The 25,280-nt window shown below is 41.3% G+C and overlaps 1 protein-coding gene across 1 annotated transcript in view; it reads right to left on the reverse strand.

The window, feature by feature from the left end:
* Window positions 1-25,280, reverse strand: part of XRCC5 (X-ray repair cross complementing 5) — a 99,785-nt gene that overhangs the window by 31,588 nt on the left and 42,917 nt on the right. The window contains exons 15-16 of the mRNA XM_037132294.2: window positions 16,334-16,427; window positions 14,817-14,886 (exon numbers count right to left, since the gene is read on the reverse strand). Of these exons, the coding sequence (XP_036988189.2) occupies window positions 14,817-14,886; window positions 16,334-16,427 (164 nt within the window). The remainder of the gene's footprint in view (window positions 1-14,816; window positions 14,887-16,333; window positions 16,428-25,280) is intronic.

A 25,280-nucleotide genomic window follows, 5' to 3' on the forward strand; every position in this document is an offset into this window, starting at 1 on the left:
GGCTGGTATTAAAAAGGACCTTAGAAATTATTCAATTTTGCCCACTATTCTTAGGAAAGTGTACCAATCTGAACCAAATTCACTGCAGGCAAATTTTATTTTTGCTTTGTAGATTCAACCCTCCCTATAATTAAGCACATTTTATTTTTTTAAGATTTCACTTATTTTTGGAGAGGGGAAGGGAGGGAGAGAGGGAGAAAAACATCAATATGTAATTGCCTCTCGAGCAACCTCTATGGGAACTGGCCTGCAACCCAGACACGTGCCCTGACTGGGAACTGAACCACCAACCCTTTGGTTCACAGGCTGGCACTCAGTCCATGGAGCCACACCAGCCAGGGCTAATTAAACACATTTAAAATTCCAATATATGAATCTTGCTGGTTGCATTATAGTCCATCTATGAAGTAATCAGAAATGGGAACAATTATGTGATAATCTAACCTTAGTTATTCCATATATGTTGTTCTCAGTATATTAGATAAATAATGAATCAAATAAAATAAACCTTGAGAAACAGCACCAAAGAAGAAACAAATGAAAGGAGGGAACCATGAATCTATCAATTTTCCATGTCTATAAACACTGACCTAATACTCGTTTTACCAAAATACATATTGTCAAAAATAATAAAATAAAATAAAATAAAATAATACCTGTTGTCACTAAAATGTAAATTGGCTTTCATTATTCTCAACTAATAATCTTTGTGCTCTAACAAGTTCCTGAAATCTACACAGTTTTTCTTGTACTGAGTAAGCTTGTCATTTACTAATATAAATGAATTTCGCCCCTGAAGTGGAGGATTCTGAAACACAAACATAATTTTGCAATTCATGTATCTGTTTTTTTTAAATTCTCATACCTGACACACTTTATTAAAGTACACTTTATTACCTGAACTGAAAATGTTTTCTTTATTGCTACTCTGTAAAAATTCACTTGGGTCTCTAGATTTTTGTTTAGCTGGGTGAAGCAAAAATTATAAAGCCCTCTCACTAGCCCACAGAGTCTGGAGATGAATAATTTTCAATACTCAAAACATCAAGGGGGACTAGTCAGAAAATCAACAAAGATACAGATTTGAACAAACTATCATCCTAACTGGCCTGACATTTACAGAACCTTCAACTGAACAACCACAGAATACACATTCTTTTAAAGGGTGTATGGAACATTTGTCAGAAAAGACTACATGCTAAGCTATAAAACAAGTCTCAATGAATTTAAAAGGGTTAAAATAATTCAAAATGGTTTCTAATCACAACAGAGTTAAATTAAAAATCAACAACAGGCCCTGGCTGGTGTGGCTCAGTGGACTGAACATCGGCCTATGAACTGAAAGGTCGCTGGTTTGATTCCCAGTCAGACCACATGCCTGGGATGCAGGCCAGGTCCCCAGTTGGGGGCGAGCAAGAAGCAAGCAGTCGATGTATCTCTCACACATCCATGTGTCTCTCCCTCTCTTTCTCCCTCCCTCCTCTCTCTCTAAAAATAAATGTTAAAAAACATTAAAAAAAAACAATAACAGAAAGAAATTTGGAAATTTCCCACATTTGGAAATTAAATAACACCCTCCTAAATAATCCAGGGTCAAAAAAGTAATAACAAAAGAAATTAAAAATTATTTGAACTCACCGAAAATGAAAATACAATGTACCACAATATTTGCAATGTATCGTATGCAGCTGAAGAACTGACTGGAAGGAAATGTGTAGCTTTAAACAATTATATTAGAAAAGATGAGGTTTCAAATCAATAATCTAAGCTTCTTCCTTAAAAAACTAGCAAAAAAAGCCCAAATTAAATCTAAAACAAGCAAAAAGAAGAGAATAATAAAGACCAGATTAAAAATCAATAAATTATAAAACAAGAATGATAGTGAAGAAAAAACAAAAAAACTAAAAGTTAGGATCTTCTATAAAAGATAAATAAAATTTGTTGTGAAAATAAACAAAGAGAACCTCAATTAAAATCAGAGTCGGGAAGGCCTGTACAGGGAGCTCTCACGCACTACCACTCCCAGTCAGTCAGAGACGTCAGCAGGAAGAGACTCCCCTCCTCCAGCGGGAGGAAGGAAGAATTTCCTTCCGACAGGCAAAAGCTCGGCCAATGGAAACACCACAGCTCAACCAAAGAAAAGCCATTGTCACCAGAACTGCTACCTTCCTCCAAGGAACTTTTTTCCCTCTTGCTGATGACTCCCTTGTCCCATGCTCCTTTCTATAAAAACCTATCTTGTATAACCCCCTAGAGTATTTCTCTGCTTGCTAGATGAGATGCAACCTGATTCGCTACTGGTTAATAAAGCCAATTAGATCTTCAAATTTACTCAGTTAAATTTGCCTTATTAAGATCATAAACCCTTACTTTGACCAATTGAAAAGCTAAGATACAAATTATCAAAATCAGAAATAAACAAGAGGACATCACTATCAGCTCACAGAACTTATTAGGGAAAAATAATATGAATAACAGTATGGAAACAAACTAGACAACAAGAGTATGGAAACAACTTAGATGAAACGGACAAATCTTATAAAGACACAAATTACTACAAATGAGTCAAGCAGAAGTAGAAAGTTTGCCTAAATCTATAATAAGGAAAATAACTGATGCCCTGGCTGGTGTACCTCAGTGGATTGAGCTCAAGCCTGCGACCCAGAGTATTGCAGTTTGATTCCCAGTCAGGGCACATGCCTGGGTTGAAGGCCAGTTCCCAGCAAGGGGACGCATGAGAGGCAACCATACATTGACATTTCTCTCCCTCTCTCTTTCCCTTCCCCTCTAAAGATAAATAAATAAAATCTTTAAAAAAAAGAAAAAAATAACTGAATTAGTATTTAAAAGCTTCCCACAAAAAAACCATGCCTAGTATGATAGAAGCAACACTACATGATTTCCCAAACTAGGTCAAAAAATGCCATGCACTTCTGCCTTGCTTCCTTACAATGCTCACTATTGGAATCTGGCTACTTTGCTATGAAGAAGCCCAAGCAGGCCCATGACTCTTTCATAAAATTTATTTTATGAAACACACGTCCTAGATGTGGGAAATAATGTGTTAGTATGACAGCCAGTATTTGAGCACCTATATGCTAAACACTGGGAATACAGTGATGAACAAAACAGACTCTTTGTGCCCTGGTAGAGCTTACAGCTTAAGGGGAAAAATCTACCTAATGACAGTTATTTAAATTACTACAAGTATGCTAATGCCCATAAAGAAGACTACAGATTATCAGATAAACAGTTATCTGTTTGTTAGAGAAAAGAATACATCCTAACTCGTTCTATGAAACCTGTATTTCCGTGGTACAAAAGCCAAAGACATCACACACACACAAAAAAAAAACCACAGAAAAGTACCCCTCATGAACATATACAGAAAAATCCTGACAAAATATTAGCAAAATGAATTCAAGAACATACAAAAATGATGATACACCATAACTGACTGGAATTTATCCCTGTATGCAAGGCTGGTTTAACAACTGAAAAATCAATGATTACAGCATATTAACAGAAGAACCAAACCCACATAATCAGCTTATAGAAGTAGAAAATGTATGACAAAACTCAACATCCATTCATAATAAAAACTCTCAACCAGCAAGGAATGGGATACATCTTTAAGCTGATAAAGGGAATCTGAGAAAAATGTAGTTAATATCATACTAGTGGTGAAGGACTAAAAGATTTTCCCCTAAGATGGAACACAAGGGGGTTCACTCTCAATACTTCTATTTTATATTATGCTGGATGTTCCAGCCAGTACAATCAAGAAAAATTAATGAAAGGCGTATAGGGTAGAAAGAAAGCAGCAAAACCGCCTTTACTTGCAGAACAGAACACTTGATCCTGTACGTGGAAGATCTTAAGGAGCATATAAAAGCAACTGGAACTAATAAATGAGTTGAACAAAAATGCAGGATAAGAGACCATTATACAAAAATCAGTATTTCTTTACTCTATAAACAAATAATCCAAAATAACTTCAAAATATTCCATTCAAAATAGCATTAAAAAGAATATTTGGCAAAAATTTAACAAAAGTAGTATATGACTTGTACAATAAAAAGTAAAAAACACTTTGGAGAGAAAGTAAATAAGATCTAAATAAACAAAAAAATATTCCATGTTCATTAATTAGGAAATTCACATTAGGATGGAAATTCCCTCTTTGTTATTCTATATACTCAGTTCAATTCCTACCAAAATCCCAGTGGGCTTCTGCAAGTGACCTGGATTAGCCAAATGATTTTAGAAAAGAATAAAACTTTTCTAAAAAGACGTACTACAGTATTTTTAAACTTATTATAAAGCTAAATTAATCAAAATAATGTGTTAGTGTAGGTCAGCCATACATCAATGTAAAAGGACTGAAAAGTATAGAAATAAACTCTTACATTTGTAGTAGACTGATTTTCAATAAGGTGCCAAGGCAACTCCATGGGCCAAGGACAGTCATTCAACAAGTGGTGCGGGGACCACTGGCTACCCCTGTGAACAACGATGGACCTAGGCATGCACCTCGTGCTCATTTACAAAAATTAGCGGAAGCTGGATTACAGACCTAAAACTTTGAGAAAAAAACATATATACAACAAAATGACAGTTCATAAAGGAAAAAAATGAACTAGATTTATCAAACTAGATAATCAAAATTAAGAAACATCAAAAGGCACCACTAAAAACAAACCATGGGCTAAAAAATACCTGCAAATCATATATCTGATAAAAACTTTATCCAGAATACATACAGAAGTCTTGACATGTCAACAAGACAATCCCAATTAAAACATGAGGGGAAAAAATGCAAAATATTTAAGTAAATATTTAACCAAAGAAGATATACGAACGGCTAATAAGCCCATGACAAACGGTCAGCGATGTTAGCCTTTAAAGAATTGCACACTGAAACCATGATGAGATACCAACCCACTGCCATCAGAACAGCTGTGCTCCAGAACGTGGGGAAAGCAGAACCTCAGTCACTGCTGGCAGGGATGTAAAAGGCAAGATGCTCCGGAAAAGAACGGCTGCTGTTTAAAAAGTTGAACATAAACTTTCTATATGGCCCAGCAATTGCACTCTTACCCAAGAAAAATGAAAACAAAGACTTCAAGGTAAATATGTTCACAGAAGCATTATTTCTAATAGCTAAAAACTGAAAACGATCCAAATGTCCATCAATTGGTGAATGAATACACAAAATGTGGTATAACTGTAAAATTGAACAATATTCAGTAATGAAAAGAAATCAGCCCTGGATGGTGTAGCTCAGTGGATTGAGTGCGGACTGCGAATTAAAGGTTCGCCGGTTCAATTCCCAGCCAGGGCATATGCCTGGGTTGCAAGCCAGCTCCCCAGTGGGGGCCACGTGAGAGGCAACCACACATTGATGTTTCTCTTCCCCTCTTTCTCCCTCCCTCCCTCTCTCTAAAAATAAATAAATAAAATCTCAAAAAAAAAAAAAGAAATCAATTACTGATACATGCTACAACACAAACTTCAAAAACATGCTAAGTAAAAAAAGCCAGATGCAAAAGACTGAATATTGACTGATTCCATTCACGTGAAACTTCCAGAAAAGGCCAATCTATAAACAAAGAAAGGGGCTGCTTGGGGTGGTGCTGGGAAAAAAACTGCCTGCGCATGGTCACAGGGAACTCTTGGGGGTGAAGGAAGCGCTCCTCAGCGGGACTACGGTGATGACTGCACAACCACACACTTACAAACAATCACTGAACTACACTCAGAATTAATTCTGAGTACATTCTGTAGCAGAAAATTATACTTCAGCAAACTATAAAAGACTAGCAATAAATAAGAGCATTTTGCCAAGACTTGTGGAGATTTACCACAGACAGACGGGAGACACCGGATGTCTCTACTTCAGAATAACTGCTAAGGCTCAGAGAGCAATGTTAGCTCCAGGGCACTCAAGAAACACTACCTGATTCCAAGGGCAAGGACTTATCAAAGGTAGTTCTCATCTGAGTATGGCTGCAGTGTTAGGGATGCAGGTCACTATCACTGAAAGATGCAGGGAGAAAAGCTACAGGATTTCAGTAATGTAATAGGACAAAGGAAATGAAAAGGAGCCAGTATGAGTCAGTTCAGGCTCCCATAACAAAACACCACTGATGATGTGATTTCAATAACAGAAGTCTATTTTCTCACAGTTCTCCAGGTTAGTGCCAGCATGGTCCGGGGTTGGTGAGGGCTCTCTTCTGTGCTTAGAGTCACCTCCTTATTGCATTCTCAGATGGCAGAGAGAGCAGAGAGAAAACGAGAAAGAGAAGAGAGAGCACTAACTCTGGTATCTCTTTTTATGAGGACACTAATCCCATTCTGAGTGCCACACTCTCATGACCTCCCCTAAACCCAACGACCTCCCAAAGACCCCATCACATTAGGGGTTAGGGTCCTGACATACAGAAATTTGGGGGTGGGGACTTCAGCTTACACCAGGTTCCTTTAATCATGATGATTAACTAAAGATTTTTCTCTAACCGTCTATAAGAAATTTTTCAAAAGTAATAAAATAAAATAAAAAGTATTTAACGTTTCCTCTATGTTCAAAGACATCTATGCTGGGACCACTCCCAACCTGTGCTGAAACTGTGCTGTATCTGAACCAAACTCCTGTCCCTTTTCTGGCCAAAGAAACAAGCATACCAGTTTTTAAAGTTTTATGTAGACATGCATAACAGACAGGACCAACCATACCAAATCCTACTTGCCACTTCTTTCTATGTCAGCATATTTTTTCCTTGGGCTTGCAATATAAAAGGGAAGAACCAACACTTTTATTGTATTAAGTGAGACTCCAAGTTGTTTCTAGGCACCTCTTAACACACTTCAGTTGATTAGTGACTATTTTTTAAAAAGCCAAACATCCATCTCGAAACATCTTAATTGGTTAAGAGCTTCTGTTGTTTGCTACAGCAGTCACTTTAAGTCGCTGATTAAAGCAGCCTGCACATTGGCACAATCTGAAATCAGTTTCCTTTTCCAACCAGCTGGCTGAAGAAGCAATCTTGAAGACAACCCAGTCCCAGGAGAACCAGGGCCATGCCTTGGATGACAGTGATCTACTACACAGGGAAGCACTGCAGAATTTATAGGAGGTAGAGAGAAAGAACCATGAGCAAGAGAAATTGCCATGTACTTCAGGGGCTCTCTGCCTCACAAATCACTCTCTGGCACTCAATCCAAGGGTGAACTCGGACACCAGGCTGGTCAAAACACCCGTTACTATGCGTGCGTGGCCAGCAGAGCCTGCGGTGAGCACCTGCCCTACTGCACTGCTGGCATGGTCGTCGGGTCAGCCCACTGCTACATTAAAAGCAGGCTGGAACAGATTCTGTGCTTTTCTAGTTGTTCAGACGTGGGGAAAGCGTTGCTATGAGTTCCACATATTCAGCCAGAGAGGAAAATATCCTTTCTACGTTTATCATAAAAAGGGAAAAGATACTCAGCAGGTTTAAGGCAAGCAACTTCACCACCTGAGATGAGAAAACAAACCACTGACATATATCACATAGAGACTTCCTCTAAGGCACTCAGGAGAAATCTCGGTGTTCACTGAGAACACAAGAGCAGCAAACAGGCTTCTATTTTTATTTTACTGATACCAGTTGGCTCTCTTTCTTAACAAAAGCCAGGCTACACTTTATAAGAGCCATACCCTGTAATTAGACATATTCTAATCCATGGATTGACAAGAGCTTCACAGGATTTTAGAAGCTGAGTAAGAACGGAGACAAGCATTTTCGGTGGAGTTGCTGAAAACTGAGAACACTTTAAAGTGCTTATGTATGATGGCCGTTGGCTCCTATGTCATGTCTTCTTTATTTTTTTCCTTTTTGTCCTCATTTCGATTTCATTTTAATTACGTGTCAATGAGTTTTATTGAATTAAAATATAATACAATGTATGCAACAATGAAGAAGCTGAAGCCACAGAAGGCCAAGAGCTGGCTCTCTGCGATGTGACCCAGTGTTTCGCACACACGTGCAACAATCTGTGCAAAGTCATCTTAACCACTCTGGGACCTAGCCCACCCACAGGGCAGATGTGACAGGACACTAAGGGTCACTGATATATCATCACCATGTCGAGTCATAACACACACATTTATAAGGTGTCCTTGACAATTTCAAGAAGGCTGATTTTTGTTTTTGAAGGAGATACTTGTCATTGACAAATGAGACATAAAATAAGCCTGGCTTATCAAGTTCTGGGGTTTAATAATTTAAGTCAGTCAAAGAATCCAGTGAGGAAAAAGTAACATGTTTAAAATATATATAAAGCACAGACTGCCCTCTATGCTCTGCAATTATGTCCACGTGTTTTCTCCCTCATGACTTAATGCCTCACCGCTATTCCGGGAAAGGCCTAAGAAAGTGTGTCAAACTGTTAAAACTTTTATAGAGATAAAGATCTTTAAAATTTCAGTTACTATTTGTATTTCAATCCTTCAAGATGTTCAAGGTATCTGACAGAACTTTTTTAAAAATTTACCATCTCTTTGCAAAGCAACAGATAGAGGTCATATTTTTATCTTCGTATTTTTATCTGGAAAGGGCCATGATGGGTTACATAATTCATACTCCAGGTTACATAAATTGGGGCCCTTTGAAAAAAGAAAACACATTGGAAATTTCTCTTATATTCCAACTCTTGAGAAACCACAATTTAGGGCTTGATTTGATGGTAGAAAATTATATAATATATGTAAGTAAACCTCTATGCAAATGCAATAACATACAAAAAATAATTGAAAAGCTTGTGTATTTGGGTTTGATGAATGATATACTTTTATTACTAATTATGCCACATTCTACCTAGTATTGGAAGGTCTTCAGAAGTAAATTTTAAGAAATACCCTTTAAAATGGAAAGGATGTTGTTCGATGAATAAGAATTAAAGTTGCATTGGAGAACAAAGGCAAAGAGACTTGAGGATGAGATGTGATCTAAACATTGAGAGAAAACATGTAATAAAAATGAAATGCTTCAGTAGCCAGAGAATAAAGTGATCATAATCTAACCAAATGGATACACGTATTTTACTGCTCACTTGTATGGAAATCTAATGTTAAACAGCAGACTCCAAATAGGGGTCCATATCATTTCTATTTAGGATGCTTTCTTAACAGGCTTTTTTTTTTAAACCATATTCCTGAATTCAATTTGGTAGAAAGGAGCTCTGCCACCCTATCACTACTCAGATGCCTAACTGCTTGAGGACCTACAACCCAAGTGGCAAACCAGGTTCATAGAAGAACCTCTCATAGTCTAAAAAGTTACATCCCATCCTTTTGTCTCCAAATATCCATCTTTTCTGGCTTTTGAGGTCTTCAGAGAATCCTTTTTTTTTTGAGATTTAATAATATTGATTTTTTCTTTTTAAAATTTATTTTAACATATTTTATTGACATTACAGTTGTCCCATTCCCCCCTTCACCCTGCACACAACCCCACACTCCCCCCTTTAGTTCATGTCCATGTCTTAAGTTCTCTAGCTTCTACATTTCCCATATTGCTCTTGCCCTCCCCCCTATCTATTTTCTCCCCACTGTCTATGCTACTTATTCTCTGTACCTTTTCCCCCCTTCTCCTTCTTCCACTCCCCTGCTGCTAACCCTCTATGTGACCTCTATTTCTGTGGCTCTGCTCCTGATCTAGATGTCTGCTTAGTTTGCTTTTGTTTTAGGTGTGGTTGTTAATAACTGTGAGTTTGCTGTCCTTTCACTGTTCATGTTTTTTTATCTTCTTTTTCTTAGAGAAGTCCCTTTAACATTTCATATAATATGGGCTTGGTGCTGATGAACTCCTTGAATTTGACCTCATCTGAGAAATGCTTTATTTGCCCTTCTATTCTAAATGAAAGCTTTGCTGGATAGAGCAATCTTAGATGTAGGTCCTTGCCTTTCATGACTTGGAATACTTCTTTCCAGCCCCTTCTTACCTGTAAGGTCTCTTTTGAGAAATCAGCTGACAGTCTAATGGGAACTCCTTTGTAGTTTACTGTCTTCTTATCTCTTGCTGCTTCTAGGATTCTCTCCTTCATTTTAATCTTGGCTAATGTAATTATGACGTGCCTTGGTGTGTTCCTCCTTGGGTCCACCTTTGGGACTCTCTGAGCTTCCTGGACTTCCTAGAAGTCTATTTCCTTTGGGGAAGTCCTCCTTTATTATTTGTTCAAATAACTTTTCTACTTGTTGCTCTTCCTCTTCACCTTCTGGTGCCCTTCTGGTACCCCTGTAATTTGGATGTTGGAATGTTCGAAGATATCCTGGAGGTTCCTAAGCCTCTCCTCATTTTTTTTGAATTCTTGTTTCTTCATTCTTTTCTGTTTGGTTGTTTCCTTCTTCCTTCTGGTCCACTCCCTTGATTTGAGTCCCAGGTTTCTTTCCATCACTATTGGTTTCCTGTGCATTTTCCTTCATTTCACTTAGTGTAGCCTTTATTTTTTCATCTAATTTGCGGCCAAAATCAACCAGTTCTGTGAGCATCCTGATCGTCAGTGTTTTGAACTGTGCATCCAATAGGTTGGCTATCTCTTCGTCACAGAAGTATTGGCTCTGGGGCTTTGAGCTGTTCTTCTGCTTGAGCCATAATTTTTTGGTCAGGTCTCTCCTGCTATGTATGAGGGCTGGAGCCTTAGGTGTTCACGAGGGTGGGGTAACCCAGTGGCTGGGTTGTGATGCTGTATGTGGGGGTGGGGTCAGAGAGGGAGCAATGGTGCTTGTTCCACTCTTGGATTTTGGTCCCCTCTGCTGTTTCCCACAGGCAAATTGGGCCCTTCTGGTGCTGGTTCCCAGATGGGTGGGCCTGTGTATGTTCTAGGACCCCATAGGTCTCTCCAATGAACCCTCCTGTGAGGCTGGGAGTCTCTCCCAGCACCTTTTCAATCGGTGCTTTTAGGCTTTATTTCCTAGCACTGGGGCCCTGGGTTGCACGGTCTGTCTCACTGCCCGTTTTTGCCTAGTTTATCTGCGCGAAAATGTGTGGCTGCAGTCAGCCAACCACCTTGCACACTCTGCTCGTTTCCTCCCTGCACCCAGGGTCTGCTAGCCCTTTACTGCCTGCGCTCCTGGGTCTGGCAGCCACTACCTTTTCCTGTCATGATCCTTCTCGGTGGGCCGCTGACTCCGCCCCTCTTACTGGTCTATATGAATGGTTGTTGGACTTCCATACAGTTCAATTTTCTGTCTGTTCTGGTTGTGTTTTTGTTTCTAAAACTTAGTTGTCCTTAATTTTGGTTGTACGAGAAAGGCACAGTGTTTCCACCTATGCATCCATCTTGGCCAGAAGTCCAAAACCCGTTTTTGCTGTAGCAGATACATTTAAGCTACTTTGCACAGTATCTCCCGCTCAGTGGAACCCTGTAAATCCAGATACTCCCAATCATGTGGGAATATTTAGAGGGTTGAAGTAATGTGGCTTTTCTTTCTCCAATTTGCTGTCCATCTTTTGACCACTTTAGCACTCTCCTTAAGTCAAAGCAGGGAAGGGACAAGGAATTTGAAAGCTCCTACGAAGCCCTGCTAGGTAGCTGGTGGAGGCGGGTGCTCCTGTAAGTGGAAAACCCGGAGGAGTCTGAGAACTCCATGGACCCAGGTTCTTCCTGTAACCTGTAACTGCAGACAATAGATGCGCTGTGGAAACTGTATGAGGGAAACAACTCCACTTTCCCAAATATTGTATGTACAACTGTGGCCAAGAATTTTTCTACTATCAAACTGCAGTGATAGAACAGTGGGGTGGGTAGGAAGGGAGGCGAGAGGCCAGAATAAGAAGGGCACCTGAGAATCAAAGACAGCTTACAGAAGCATCGGCAGCCAGACAGAACACATTCCTGGGTTTCAGTGTTACCTCCTCTATGCCAATCAACTTAGGACAAAAACAAAAACGAAAAACAAAAAAACAACCATCCCTCACAGCAAAACCAAATGGTAAGAAAACGTGTAGCTAGCTGCCTCCTGAAGACTACTGATATCAAGGGGAAAGGATCACAATACTCTCAGTATGACTTTGCTATTATTAGGCCAGAGAGAAAGGCCTACACCTGCATTTTAGTTTATAGTAGCAGGTAATAGGGCCAAGTTCTAACTAAAGGTAAAACATCTTACTATCTATTATTGATTATGCTTTCAGCAAATGAATTTTAAAAAATAGACATAATGGAGAAAAGAGAATGGTGTGTCCCTCCTGTGCCCTAGACAGACAACTGCTGAAGGAATAATGATCAATATCAGGTAGGCAGCTTCAAGACTGGAGGGGTACTTTGGGCTATCAGGGGAAGTGAGTCTTGGCTCACAAAGGGCTGTAGTGAAGACATGCCCAAGCAGAACAAAGGTAGGAAAAATAATGAAGAAACAAAATTTCTGCAGCTTGAAGCAAGAAAGAGAAGGCAAGTTAGAACCACAAAAGAGAAGTAGTTAACAAGCATAAAGTCCCATTTTCCCAGAGCTCGCAAAAAGTCTGCTTTTGTGTGGTCACCGGTGAGCTCTCAGTGACCAAGTCTGAGATAGAGGTACAAAGGGACATTCACCATCAGAAATTGGCAATGCACCAGGACTCAGTCACATTCAACATAAAAGGACAGTCTACTCATCCAAAGTCCTATCTACAGAAACAAGTAGATAGGACTATTTTTTAAATTAGTCTTAATTTAAATAAGTCCTATCTTTAAAACAAGTCCTATCTTTAAAATTCATGACCTTACTATGTATAAACAAAACAACAAGTAGAAAAAGAAGCCATTAGGATTAGGAGATGCAATTAGGCTAAGCAGGAAAATCTAGTATTGAGACAGAAATGGATTTGAATCACTGTGTGATTTGGGGGTAGTTCATCTTTTCCAGTTGTGTGGTGTTTCCATCTGCAAAGTGGGCATAACAGTATGTGTTTGTAACCTATATGCCAACTAGGGGTCACTGCCCTCGCTACTGTTTACACATCTGCTTCAAATGCCCAGGTCCGTGGCCTCGGGGAAACGTTTGCCTCAGATGTGGAAGTTCCGAGGAATTCGCCTTCTCTCGATCTCTTCAGACTTGTGCTCTGAGGTGCTCTCTCTGCTCTGGCTGCAGTGACCCATGAAACAGAACTCTGCCTCTTCACTGGAGCACTCAAACCAGGCATCTGGTTTTACGGCACCGAGCATCTGCAGTGACGAGCTGGGGACGCACTACAGAACCTGGGTCCTTACCTAAATTCATCCACTGCCTCTCCCTCTCACCCTTTAGGCTGTTTCTCCTCATCCCCTCCTCTCCCGATGAAGCTCCCGTTCTCCTACTTCTGTGATGCTAGTAGCTCCCCCTCCTCTGAACCTCAGCACTGGCCAACAACCCAGCCTGGACAGACTCTATTTCCACCCCGAGCACTTATCACTGTATTTCCCCCGTTAGAAAAACTGGAGAATTTTCAGGAAATTCTGGCACCAGCTGTTAAAGCTCTAACATTTTCTCCACTTGTTCATGTGACTCTGTGGGATTGCTGTGTGGGGTAGGTAACTGAGACAAAAAGTGTAATAAAGTGCTAGGACAATGACCCGAACACAGTTGACACGAAACAGCAGCTACCTGTATGGTGGTGACGATGCTGGACTCAGACCCTAAAGCGACCAGACCTGCACCAACCAGGGAGGCCAGTCACTTCCAAGGTGGGGGCCCGGGACTTGGGCCAAAGTAACTGAGAACATATAATCAAAAGCTAAGGAGGCCACAATCTTTCTTCAAAAACACAAAATATTCTTTGGTCTCCAAACATACATAACCACCTAAAAGAATGCACATTACATGGTGCCAGAGCTGGTCTTCCTCCCGAAATGCTCATCGGTTTGGCCTTTGGTGTTGCTGCCAGCAAGGTTTGGCCTGGGAGACGACACGTTCTCTCTGTTGGGCTTAGCTGGTTATGACTGCCTTCGGCAACCACAAACCATGTCCAGGCATCTTGCTAGGATTCTCAGACTCAAAGTAGTAAGGTACCCTAGGCCTATGCCTGGTACACCCAATGATTAACCTCAAATGGTGTAGTGTTTTAGGCATTCAGGAGTCATTTATCCCCCTAAAATGCCAAAAAGTTATAAGAGGAGGTTCTGTGCTCACATTAACACGAACACACGAAGGGCAGCCCAAAGACAGCCCTGACCCTGGGCAGCCCTCACGAAAACTGTTGTACACATGAAGCTTGGGATTCCAGGCACCAGCTGCCACTCTTTAAGGGTAAATGGGCAACAATCTGAACACAATCAAGTGTATGAATGTCCGTCCAAAGCCCTCTGTCCATTCCTAAAAGCTGTTTTAGTATTAGCCCAAGCCCAATGGAAGTTCTAGGTTATATCTGATAAGAAAAATGTGAGAATACAGTCAATTTCAGAAGGATCAAATCAAGGGGCAGCAGCAAGGTCTTTCTGGGTTGTAAAGGGCTCAAATCCTTAGGCTTAGCACAAGAATTATGTGTCTCAGAAAACAGGAAGATGTAACACAAAAATGTTTTATTCCGCGCTCACTCAAGTAGCCCAGAGGACTTCAGTGAAGTGGAACTGAAAGGCCCGAGGTCCTGGCCCACAGTTTTCTTCACAAATTAGTTCTGTGTTTGGGCAGACCCGTGCTCATTTACCGTCACGTGCTCGTAACATCTCAGTGAGCTCACCAGTACGGGACCACACAAAGATCCACAACAAACTGCTATATATAGCACTAAAATAAAAGGCTACCCGTTCTTCATCTAGATTTTAAAACCAGTAACATAAGTAAATATCTTCCCTTAAGGCAGAGCCAGTGGCATATCACTCACCTTCCTCAAAGCTGGCACTCTTCTGCCTCACGAGAACACGGAAGTCTTCCGCAGGACTCACGCTTCCAACCTAGAAGACACCCACAGACAATAAACCTGCAGATCATTCTCTTTATGGCCGCACCCCAGGCAAGACAAGATAGTTTAATGTAGCAAGTGTCCTCTTACAAAATAAAACCAAAGACAAACGGAAGGCCCTTTCTATTCATTTTCATTTCCAGGGCTCTGTTGAACACTAGCAGGTATATTAATAGCTGCGGTCTGTACTTTCACTTACCCCCCTTTATGGAAGCTGACTTCTTTCTAGAGGGGTCAGAAGTATTACTACCCAGCCACCAGCCAGCCCTGCTTGAAGGCTTTTTATTTGGCAGATTGCTTTAGCATCCTGACGCCCAACCAATTAGGAAGGGGAGGATGCTGTAGTGTGGGGTCAGCTCCAAATACATCTGTCCTACTAAGATGACATGAGAAGTAACTGTCTGGTGCTCCATTCTTGCTGAAATGCCCTTTCTGGGGGGACTACTGCTGACCCTTTGGAATGGAAGTTTTGGTAGAATATACAAGCATGCCCAAACTGAAGCTGTCCGCCAACAGTAAAAGTGGATCATGTTTCAGGGTTCACCACAGAGCAAGTTGCAGAGATGAAAATCTCTGCCATGCTATATGGCACTTTCTGACCATACTTGTGTCTTTAATCTTCCAGCCCCGGCCTAAGTAGGGCCTAAGTATCATTCAGTTCACAGGGGAGAAGAGGATGAGGCTGAATTATGGATGGCAAACTTTGGCACAAAACGTACTAAAGTTTTCTAGTCTGTTCTGGTACAGCAGTCGGAAAAGCTCTTGGGACAAATAAGGTCATAATGTTTTTTCTTCACTGTAAACACTGAAATAAAACCCAGATCATTTTTCAGACTTTCGTTTTTTCTGAGTGCGTTCCTCCTTGAGGTTGGGAAAAGGCATGCCCTAGTGCTGTCCTTCCTAGTGTATTTAGCTAGTAAGGGACAATTTTTAAGATTCATTGATTCAAAATGATGCCACTTAAAACAAGGTGATATGTTTAAGTTCCAAAAGCCTCCCCATTAAGTAAAGAAGATCTCAAGTGCTAAGGGATACTTGGGTTGGGGAAACCCTAAACTCATGAAACCTGTCCTGAAGTTGTATGTTAGAAAAAAAGAGGTACACGCAAATTTTATGTACTTGGACATTAAGACCCAAACCATCAACCCCACTTATCCTATCACTCTGACTAACCAGAAAGCTACAAAATGAAGCCGACAAATAAATCTCTACAAAAAGTACTACCACCGGTGTTCCCTGCTCTGTGCATTATATAGAGCTCTATGTACTGTGTACCATAAAGGTAAGTCCATAGGTGGCTGACTGGCAATAATTACTTAAAGGGAGAAGTACGCTCCTGCATGGTTTACATCTTTAGAAGACTGACAAACAGCGATGCCGTCTCGCCCAGCCGTGACCTTCCTGCAAGCTGTAGAGCTCGCTGGACAACTCCTGCTTACCTTGGTGATGCTGACTTTGGCCAGATTGGAGAAACTGAAGTGGGCTCCCCCTTCCTCAGTCTTGAACTTTTTGGAGTTGGATCCCTCTTCATGGCTGGAAAAGAAATAAATGGCCTTTTCCCCCTCTTAAAAGAGAAGAAACAATACCACACTGATGTGAAAAGTGTAGCTTTATTCTTCAAGCGTCAAAAATAAAGACCGGCTTTACAGGAGCCTGCCCCCCTCGTCCAACCTCGGATCTCCTGTTGGCCCGATGGCAGCAGCCTGGCTGCTTTCCGGCCACACAGAGGCCACAGTGGCAGCCACTCAAACAAGCCCTCTCCCTCCAAGGGTAACACTGCAAACACGGGCCATGGAAATGGAACATGTCCATAAGAAACCCATTACTCTTCGGTGTTACTTGCTGGTTTCTGTCTCAGAAATGACAGCCGTTAGCTTTCTGCGTATACAGAAGACTGTTGTGCCTAATGACCCGTCTTCTCCATCATGGCTGTGAGACATCTGAAGCTTCCACTTAAGGCTTCAACACTTACTAGGCAATCCCTGATTAAATATGCAAGGGCTTGCTCTTAGAAAAGTCACACTAAAAAAAACCACTTTCAATAGAAAACTTTTCATTTGTTCTTTTATGAACCTAATTCTGTTTGGGGCAATATGCTAACAAAGTCCAGCTTCATCCGTGTGGTATGGGCAGAGACGCCTCCAAGGAAGTGTATCAGACGTCTCGCTTCAGGTTACATTCTGGCTTTAATAGCCTGTCTTTAAGTCACGAGAAGGTCAAGTTATTTGCTAAAGGAGAAGAAAATCAAATCCAAAGGCTCTGCCCACAATCTCCCTTAAGCTACTGAACACAGAGAGATGAAGATTTTTCTCCCAGACAAATAATCAATCTGGGGCAAAAGCAGCTGTCAAGAGATGGCTGAATGAGAAGGGAAATTACTAAGATCTAGTATTTATAAATGTGATGTGCTTTTGTTCAAAAGCCCAACCTGCAGACAATGAAGCATGAAGAAGAGCTTATTCTAAAAATAAAGCAAAGAATAATAAGGCATAAGCTGGCTTACTCAATGATATTTCTATAATGAATCTCCTCTTGCAGCTAGATGAAGGACTAAAGTAATCACAGAGCCTTACAAAAACATGAATTAAAAGTTTTATTACTTGATATCTTTCCCATTCACCACCTGCCTTTTTCCCTTTGAGAAGCAAAGTAGAAGACGGAAGGATTAGGACAAGGAAACATCAAAGTGAGTCATCCTGAGTGCTTTCCTTCAAATAGAATAAAAAACAAGCATACAAAGTCTTGATGGCAAAAATAAAAGAAAAATGTATAAACCCAAGGAAACATGAAATTCTATCAGGATTTGAGTCCATTAAAAAAAACAACACAGTCATTCTAGTCAAATTTTGCCAGCTGTTCCCATGAAATACACACCACAGTGCTGATGATGATTTGGAGACAAAAGCTGGATTCTAGTCTCAGTTTTGTCACAGCCTAACTCTGGAATCTTATACCTCCTTAAAAATATTGATTTTGGACTTCTGCCAAGATGGAGGCGTAGGTAGAAGCACTGCACCTTCTCGCACAACTAAGTTTAAAAACAACAAAGTTTTAGCAACAAAAACACAGCCATACCACAGAAAATTGAACTACGAGGAAGTCTGACAACAACTAACCCTTCAGCCAAACCAGTAAGAGGGGCAGAGCCAGCAGCAGAGCCAGGTTGGGCAGGAAAGATCCACTGGACCGACCCGGGTGCATGGCCCAGGTGTGCCAGCAGCTGTGGGTGGATCCCAGGTGTGGAGAAGCAGGCGGACCCACTGAGGGCTGATCGCAGTCACACATTCGCTCGCAGATAAACCGGTGAAGAAGCAATCAGTGAGACCAACCACACAGGCCCCAGCGGCAGGAAGCGGCAGAGGGAACCACCATTGTCCCTCTGTGACCTGCCCCCACATACAGCGTCACAAACCAGTGACCTGGGTGGCCCCGCCCTGGTGAACAACTAAGGCTCCGCTCCTCATACGTAACAGGCACAAACAGATCAAAACATGGCTCAAGAACAACTCAGAGCCCCAGAGCCAATAAATCTAAGCAAACAAGAAATTGCCAACCTATCACATGCACAGTTCAAAACACTGGTGATCAGGATGCTCACAGAACTGGTTGATTTTAGTCACAAATTAGAGGAACATACGAAGGCTAAACTAATTGAAATGAAGGGAAATGCACAGGCAACCAATAGTAATGGAAAGGAAACTGGGACTCAAATCAAAGGAGTGGACCACAAGGAGGAAAAAAATGACCAAACAGAAAAGAATGAAACAAGAATTCAAAAAAATGAGGAGAGGCTTAGGAACCTTCAGGACATCTTTAAATGCTCCAACATCCGAATTATAAGGGTACCAGACGGGGAAGAGGAACAGCCACGAGTGGAAAACTTATTTGAACAAATAATAAAGGAGAACTTCCCCAATCTGGCAAAGGAAATAGACTTCCAAGAAATCCAGGAAGCTCAGAGTCCCAAAGAAGTTGGACCCAAGAAGGAACACACCAAGGAACATCATCATTACATAAGCCAAGATTAAAACGAAGGAGAGAATTCTAGAAGCAGCAAGAGATAAGGGGACAGTCACCTACAAAGGAGTTCCCATCAGACCATCAGCGGATTTCTTAAAAGACACCTTACGGGAAAGAAGGGGCTGGAAAGAAGTATTCTAAGTCATGAAATCTAAAGACCTACATCCAAGATTGATCTATCCAGCAAAGCTTTCATTTAGAATGGAAGGGCAGATAAAGTGTTTTTCAGATAAGGTCAAGTTCAACGACTTCATCATCATCAAGCCCTTATTATATGAAATGTTAAAGGGACTTACCTACGAAAAAGAAGATAAAAAAGGTGAACAGTGAAAGGACAACAAACTCACAGTTATTAACAACCCCACCTAAAACAAAAGCAAACTAAGAGGACAGCTAGATCAGGAGCAGAACCATAGAAATGAAGATCACATGGAGGGTTAGCAACAGGGGAGTGGGAGAAGGAGAAGGGGGGAGAAGGTACAGAAAATAAGTAGCATAGATGGTAGGTAGAAAATAGATGGGGGGAGGGCAAGAATAGGATGGGAAATATAGAATCTAAAGAACTTGAGACACGTGGTCATAAACTAAAGGGGAGAATGCTGGGGGAGGGGATGTGCAGGGTGGAGGGAATGAAGGAGGGAAATAGAACAACTGTAATGGCATAATTAATAAAATGTATTAAAAAATATTGATTTTGGCCATCCTGGTGTGGCTCAGTGGACTGAGCACTGGCATGTGAACTGAAAGGTCACTGGTTCAATTCCCAGTTAGGGCACATGCCTGGGTTGCAGGCCAGGTCCCTAGTTGTGGGTGTGTGAGGGGAAACTGATCCGTGTATCTCTGACACATTGATGTTTTTTTCCTCCTTTTCCCTCCCTTCCCCTTTCCCTAAAAAAAGTAAGTAAATAAAAAATATTTAAAAAATATTGATTTTGTATTAACTTTAGTTTATCTAAAGTTTAGAGTCTAGAAGGTCACTATAATCTCTGATCTTCAGTTTGCTCCTCAGGAAAACACTATGATAAAAAGTATCATGAGTACACCAACTATTTACCCATTCTCTTCCAAAAATACAAATTAACTTATATTGTGGTATTAACAATCATTAAACAACTGGCCAAAATGGAGGCATAGGTGGAAATACTGTACCTCCTCGAACAACTGAATTTAAGGACAGCAAAGATTTAGAAACAAAAGCACAACCAGAACAGACAGAAAACTGAACTGTACAGAAGTCCGACAACAACAAACCATTCATCCAGACTAGTAAGAGGGGTGGAGTCAGCTGCCCTTGGAGAGGGATTGAGTCATGAAAAGGCAGTAGTTGGCAGACCCTGGTGCGGGGAGGAAAGGCGCAAACCCAGTGAGACACACAAAGTGGTTGGCTGACTCAGACACACATTCACGTGCAGATAAACCAGGCAAAAAAGAGAGACAGACTGCGCAACCTAGGGCCCCAGCACTGGGAAATAAAGCCTAAAAGCACCAATTGGAAAAACTTTCAGGGGTTGAGGTGCCAGGAGAGGCTCCCAGTCTCACAAGAGAGTTCATTGGAGAGACTCACAGGGTCCTAGAACATATGCAAGCCCACCCACCTGGGAACCAGCACCAGAAGGGCCCAATTTGCTTGTGGGAAGCAGCAAAGAGGACCAAAATCCAAGAGAGAGCAGAACAAACGCCACTGCTCCTCTCTGACCTTGCCCCCACATACAGCATCACAACCCAGCCACTGGGTTACCTTACCCTGGTGAACAGCTAAGGCTCCACACCTCATATGTAACAGGCATGACCTGACCAAAAAATTATGGCTCAAACAGAAGAACAGCTCAAAGCCCCAGAGCCAATACTTCTAAGCGACCAAGAGATAACCAACCTATTGGATGCACAGTTCAAAACACTGGTGATCAGGATGCTCACAGAACTGGTTGATTTTAGTCACAAATTAGAGGAACATATGAAGGCTACACTAAATGAAACGACGGCAAATGTACAGGGAACCAATAGTGATGGAAAGAAAACTGGAACTCAAATCAATGGAGTGGACCAGAAGGAAGGAAGAAACAACCAAAAAGAAAAGAACGAAGAAACAAGAATTCAAAAAAATGAGGAGAGGCTTAGGAACCTGCAGGATATCTTCAAACATTCCAATATCTGAATTATAGGGGTACCAGAAGGGAAGAGGAAGAGCAACAAGTGGAAAACTTATTTGAACAAATAATAAAGCAGAACTTCCCCAATGTGACAATGGAAACAGTCTTCCAGGAAATCCAGGAAGCTCAGAGAGTCCCAAAGAAGTTGGACCCCAGGTTGAACACACCAAGGCACATCATAATTACATTAGCCAAGATTAAAATGAAGGAGAGAATTCTAGAAGCAGCAAGAGCTAAGGGGACAGTCACCTACAAAGGAGTTCCCATTAGACTGTCAGCTGATTTCTCAGAAAAGACCTTACAGGCAGGAGGGGGCTGGAAAGAAATATTCCAGGTCATGAAAGGCAAGTACCTATATCCAAGATTGCTCTATCCAGCAAAGCTTTCACTTAGAATGGAAGGGCAGATAAAGTGTTTCTCAGATAAGATCAAGTTCAAGGAGTTTATCATCACCAAGCCCTTATTATATAAAATGTTCAAGGGACTAATAAGAAAAAGGAGTTAAAAGATATAAACAGTGAAAGGACAGCAAACTCACAGTTATTAACAACCACACCTAAAACAAAAGCAAACTAAGTGGACAGCTAAAAGAGGAGCAGAGCCACAGAAATGGAGATCACATGGGGGGTTATCAACAGGGGAGTGGGAGGAGGAGAGAGGGGGGATAAGGTACAGAGAATAAGTAGCATAGATAGTGAGGAGAAAATAGACAGGGGGAGGGCAAGAGTAGTGTGGGAAATGTAGAGGCTAAAGAACTTATGACACATGGACATGAACTAAAGGGGGGGAATGTGGGGGACAGGGGAGTGAAGGGGTGAAATGGGACAACTGTAATGGCATAATCAATAAAATATATTTTTAAAAAAGAATCATTAAACAAGCAATGCAGTATGCTAAGTTCTGTGAGAATACAAGGGTGAATGGCACAGGGAATTTCTTAAACCACCCAAGACAAGATTCTAGGGAAAGAAGGACAAGAAGATATATATACACCAATTCTCTAGAACTGGGCAGGTAAAGAGAGGCCCAGGACTAAGCAGAAAGTAGTGAAAATTTAATATGACTAATATTCTCTAGATTAAATCATTTAACAGCATTAATAGGAATCCTACATATATTAAACCCATACTGTCTGTGTGAAGTGGGAAAGGGCAATGATTCTCATCCCCAAATTACCTGTGAAGGAGTCAAGCCCTGGAAACAATCCAGGTGAGATCATAGCGGACACAGAAACGTTAAGAGCTGCAACATGTGGATGTCAGGGCCATAGGTGATTTGTTGTTCATTCTCCTTTTCTTTCACAAATATGTATAAATTTTGTAATTCACTTATTTAGTCAAACATTTCTCTAATACTATGTATCAGCCAGTAAGCTGGGCTCTAGACTCTAAATATACAAAAATTAAGGCATCATCAACACCTTTAAGAAGTCCAGCAAAATAAAAAAGATAAATATATGAACAGGCAATCAACAAAACGCTGGGGCCAGCAGCACAGCCCTGCGAGAGGACAGCAGGAGGCTAGGTGTATTTGGGGCATGAGGTGCATGCTGGGTAGAGAGATAAAGACAGACAACATCTAAATTACAGACATAGAAACTGTGATGAGAGAAGCTGGTTCTCTAAGTAGCTGGATTAAGGATAAGCACTTCTTTTCTTCTGCCCTGAGTTTTCTCATTTGTGTAACAGAGTTTGAGCTTAAGCTGAAGGTAATGGAAAGCCAGTAGAGGTTTTTTAATCAGAGGTCCAAGGATGGTGTCGAGGAATGTGTGACCCCCTGAAAATACATGCAAAGTCAGTATGTTAGGGTATTTTCCTGGAGAGATGGTTCATGGTTTTATTTTTTCTTTAGTAAGGTTATTAAAAGGGACCATCTCACACAGACACAGACAGGCAGAGACAGAAAGAAAGAGAAAGATTAAGAATTATTACGTTTAGGAACTTTAGCAAAAGAGTGGTTTGATCAGATTGGTTTCTGAAAAAACCACTCCACAGCAGAATGCAGAATGGACTGGAAGGGGTGAGACTGGAATGAGGGAACCACTAAGGACTTCTCTGGGAAAGCAGGCTAACCTGAGGTCTAGATAAAAGCGATGGCCAGGGGTGAGGATGATAAAAGGTAGCCTTTTTAAAATGTGTACCATGCGCTAGTCACTATGCTAAGCATATTTAGAATATTTCAGTTAAACATCACAACAACCCTAGGAGTTATTATTGTTTTTTTTCAAATGAGCAGATCAAGGTTCAAAAGGGCCTGACCGTGTCTAAAGCATGGTTAGCAGGGCCCCCAGCTAATCCTGAGCTCTACCTAACCGCCCTGCTGCACAGCCTCCTGAAAGGCAGCTGTTTGTGAGGAGGACCGGAAACAGAGCGCCCTGCCGACTTCAACCACCACCACGGGAAAATGCCTGCATTCCATCCAAAAGTATCTGGTTCCCAAATCAGTAGGCTGAAGTGAAAGGAGTGGATTTGAGATAAACCTAACACATCTTGGTAAACCAGCTAGATTATGGAAAGTAGAAAAGTGGAGACTACCTGGAAATTAGGTGTCATTCATTCACTGAGATAGAGAACGGTAGCGTGGAGAGGGGTTTAAAAGGAGCGTGGAAGGAGGAAGACGCCGATGAAGTAATTTCTGGACATACTGAACTTGAAGTGATGACAGACACTTGCGCTATCCAGTGGATAAGATGAAATATGTCACAATGGACAGGTACTTAGTAGTTTTTGAAGACGTCGTGTGAAATAATCAAAAGCCTCAGAACACGCTGCTAAGGCAACGGGGCACAGTGGTTGAGACCGGAAGCTCTGTGTCCGACTGCTCACTCCAACGTGTAACTGGCTGTGATCTCAGGCAAGTTTCCTACCTCCTCTGAGCTTCAGTGTCCTCAGCTTTGAGATGAGGTTAACAAAAGAACTTACGTCACAGGATGGCCAACAGGATCCAAAACGGTATTGGACTAAGGTCCCAGAGGAGAGAGAAGATGGCACCTCCAGACACAGGTGAAAGGATTACCTTGGGACAGGATGATACACTCTCTTCCACTGAGACAGGAGAGGAAGAAGTACAGGTAGAAGAACACAGACAATGTTTTTACATACGATGGGACCACTTAGTGGCCTCTATTTTCTCCATCCAAGTATCATCATCACTGCCGCAGTCATCACAGACGTGCCAGCGACGTGACCAGGACCTTGTAACTTGTGCCCGCACTTGCACTGGGTGCACACTATGTGGCAGGTACTGTGCTGCTTCTGTAGATACAACGGTGAGTAGCACATTTGCCCGACGGACCCTCACACGACATGCTGAAACAGACACTCCTACATCTCTGTTTACTCGTGAGAAAATTGAGGCTTATCACCAATAAGCAACTTGTGCATCTAAGGTCGCCCTGTGGCACAAGGGGACCCGCTCACGCTGTCTGACCCTGAAGTCTGACGTTTTAACCAGTAACCAGGTGAGGCTGGCTGCTGAAAGGAAGTGATGGGGAGGCTCAGGGGACTCGAGAAAGTAGAACATTTCAGACTATCTGCACAGAGACAAAAATCAAGTTCGCATATGAGTTAGTTACACAAGCAGGATTAGACCTCAGGTGTCCTAATTCTCATGCAAGTTCCCTGTCCAAGAGATGATATTTTTTCATTTCAAGTAACATTTAGGGAAGCAATGTTTTTATATGATAATTACCTTTATCATATAAGCATATTTAGCATATTTTTAAATATCATATAAGCATATTTAGCATAGTTTTAACTCCAATGTCAGATGATACTCTTACCCTCTTGAAATGAAGATATCACTTTTAACACTAGGGTTCCAACAGGTTCATTCCGCAGAAATCAATCTCAAATGTTCAATGTTTTTTATTACTTATAATACTATTATTCCTTTGGATTTTGACTATTGCCTTCCCTCCAAATAGTTCAAAGTGCTTTAATATCTCTGATTTCATTGTTACAATACTGCTTGATATGAGGCTGTTTTTAGATGAAGAAACTCTCACAAAGGTAAAATTATTTAAGCAAAATCAGAAAAAGAGCTCGAAGCTGTAATGGAAACTAGTGACTCCCAGCTCCGGGCTCTTTGTCTTGGCCTCTGACACTTGCTGAACAGACATTTGCTCGCTCCCAATCTGTCTCTCACACCTACACTGGAAACATCCAGAATACAGGGATCCTGGACATACACAAAAAGATAACTAGTTGTTGGCAGG

This window comes from Artibeus jamaicensis, unplaced genomic scaffold (assembly GCF_021234435.1).
Source record: "Artibeus jamaicensis isolate MK-2021 breed Jamaican fruit bat unplaced genomic scaffold, CSHL_Jam_final contig_1015, whole genome shotgun sequence".
Taxonomy (NCBI): Eukaryota; Metazoa; Chordata; class Mammalia; order Chiroptera; family Phyllostomidae; genus Artibeus; species Artibeus jamaicensis.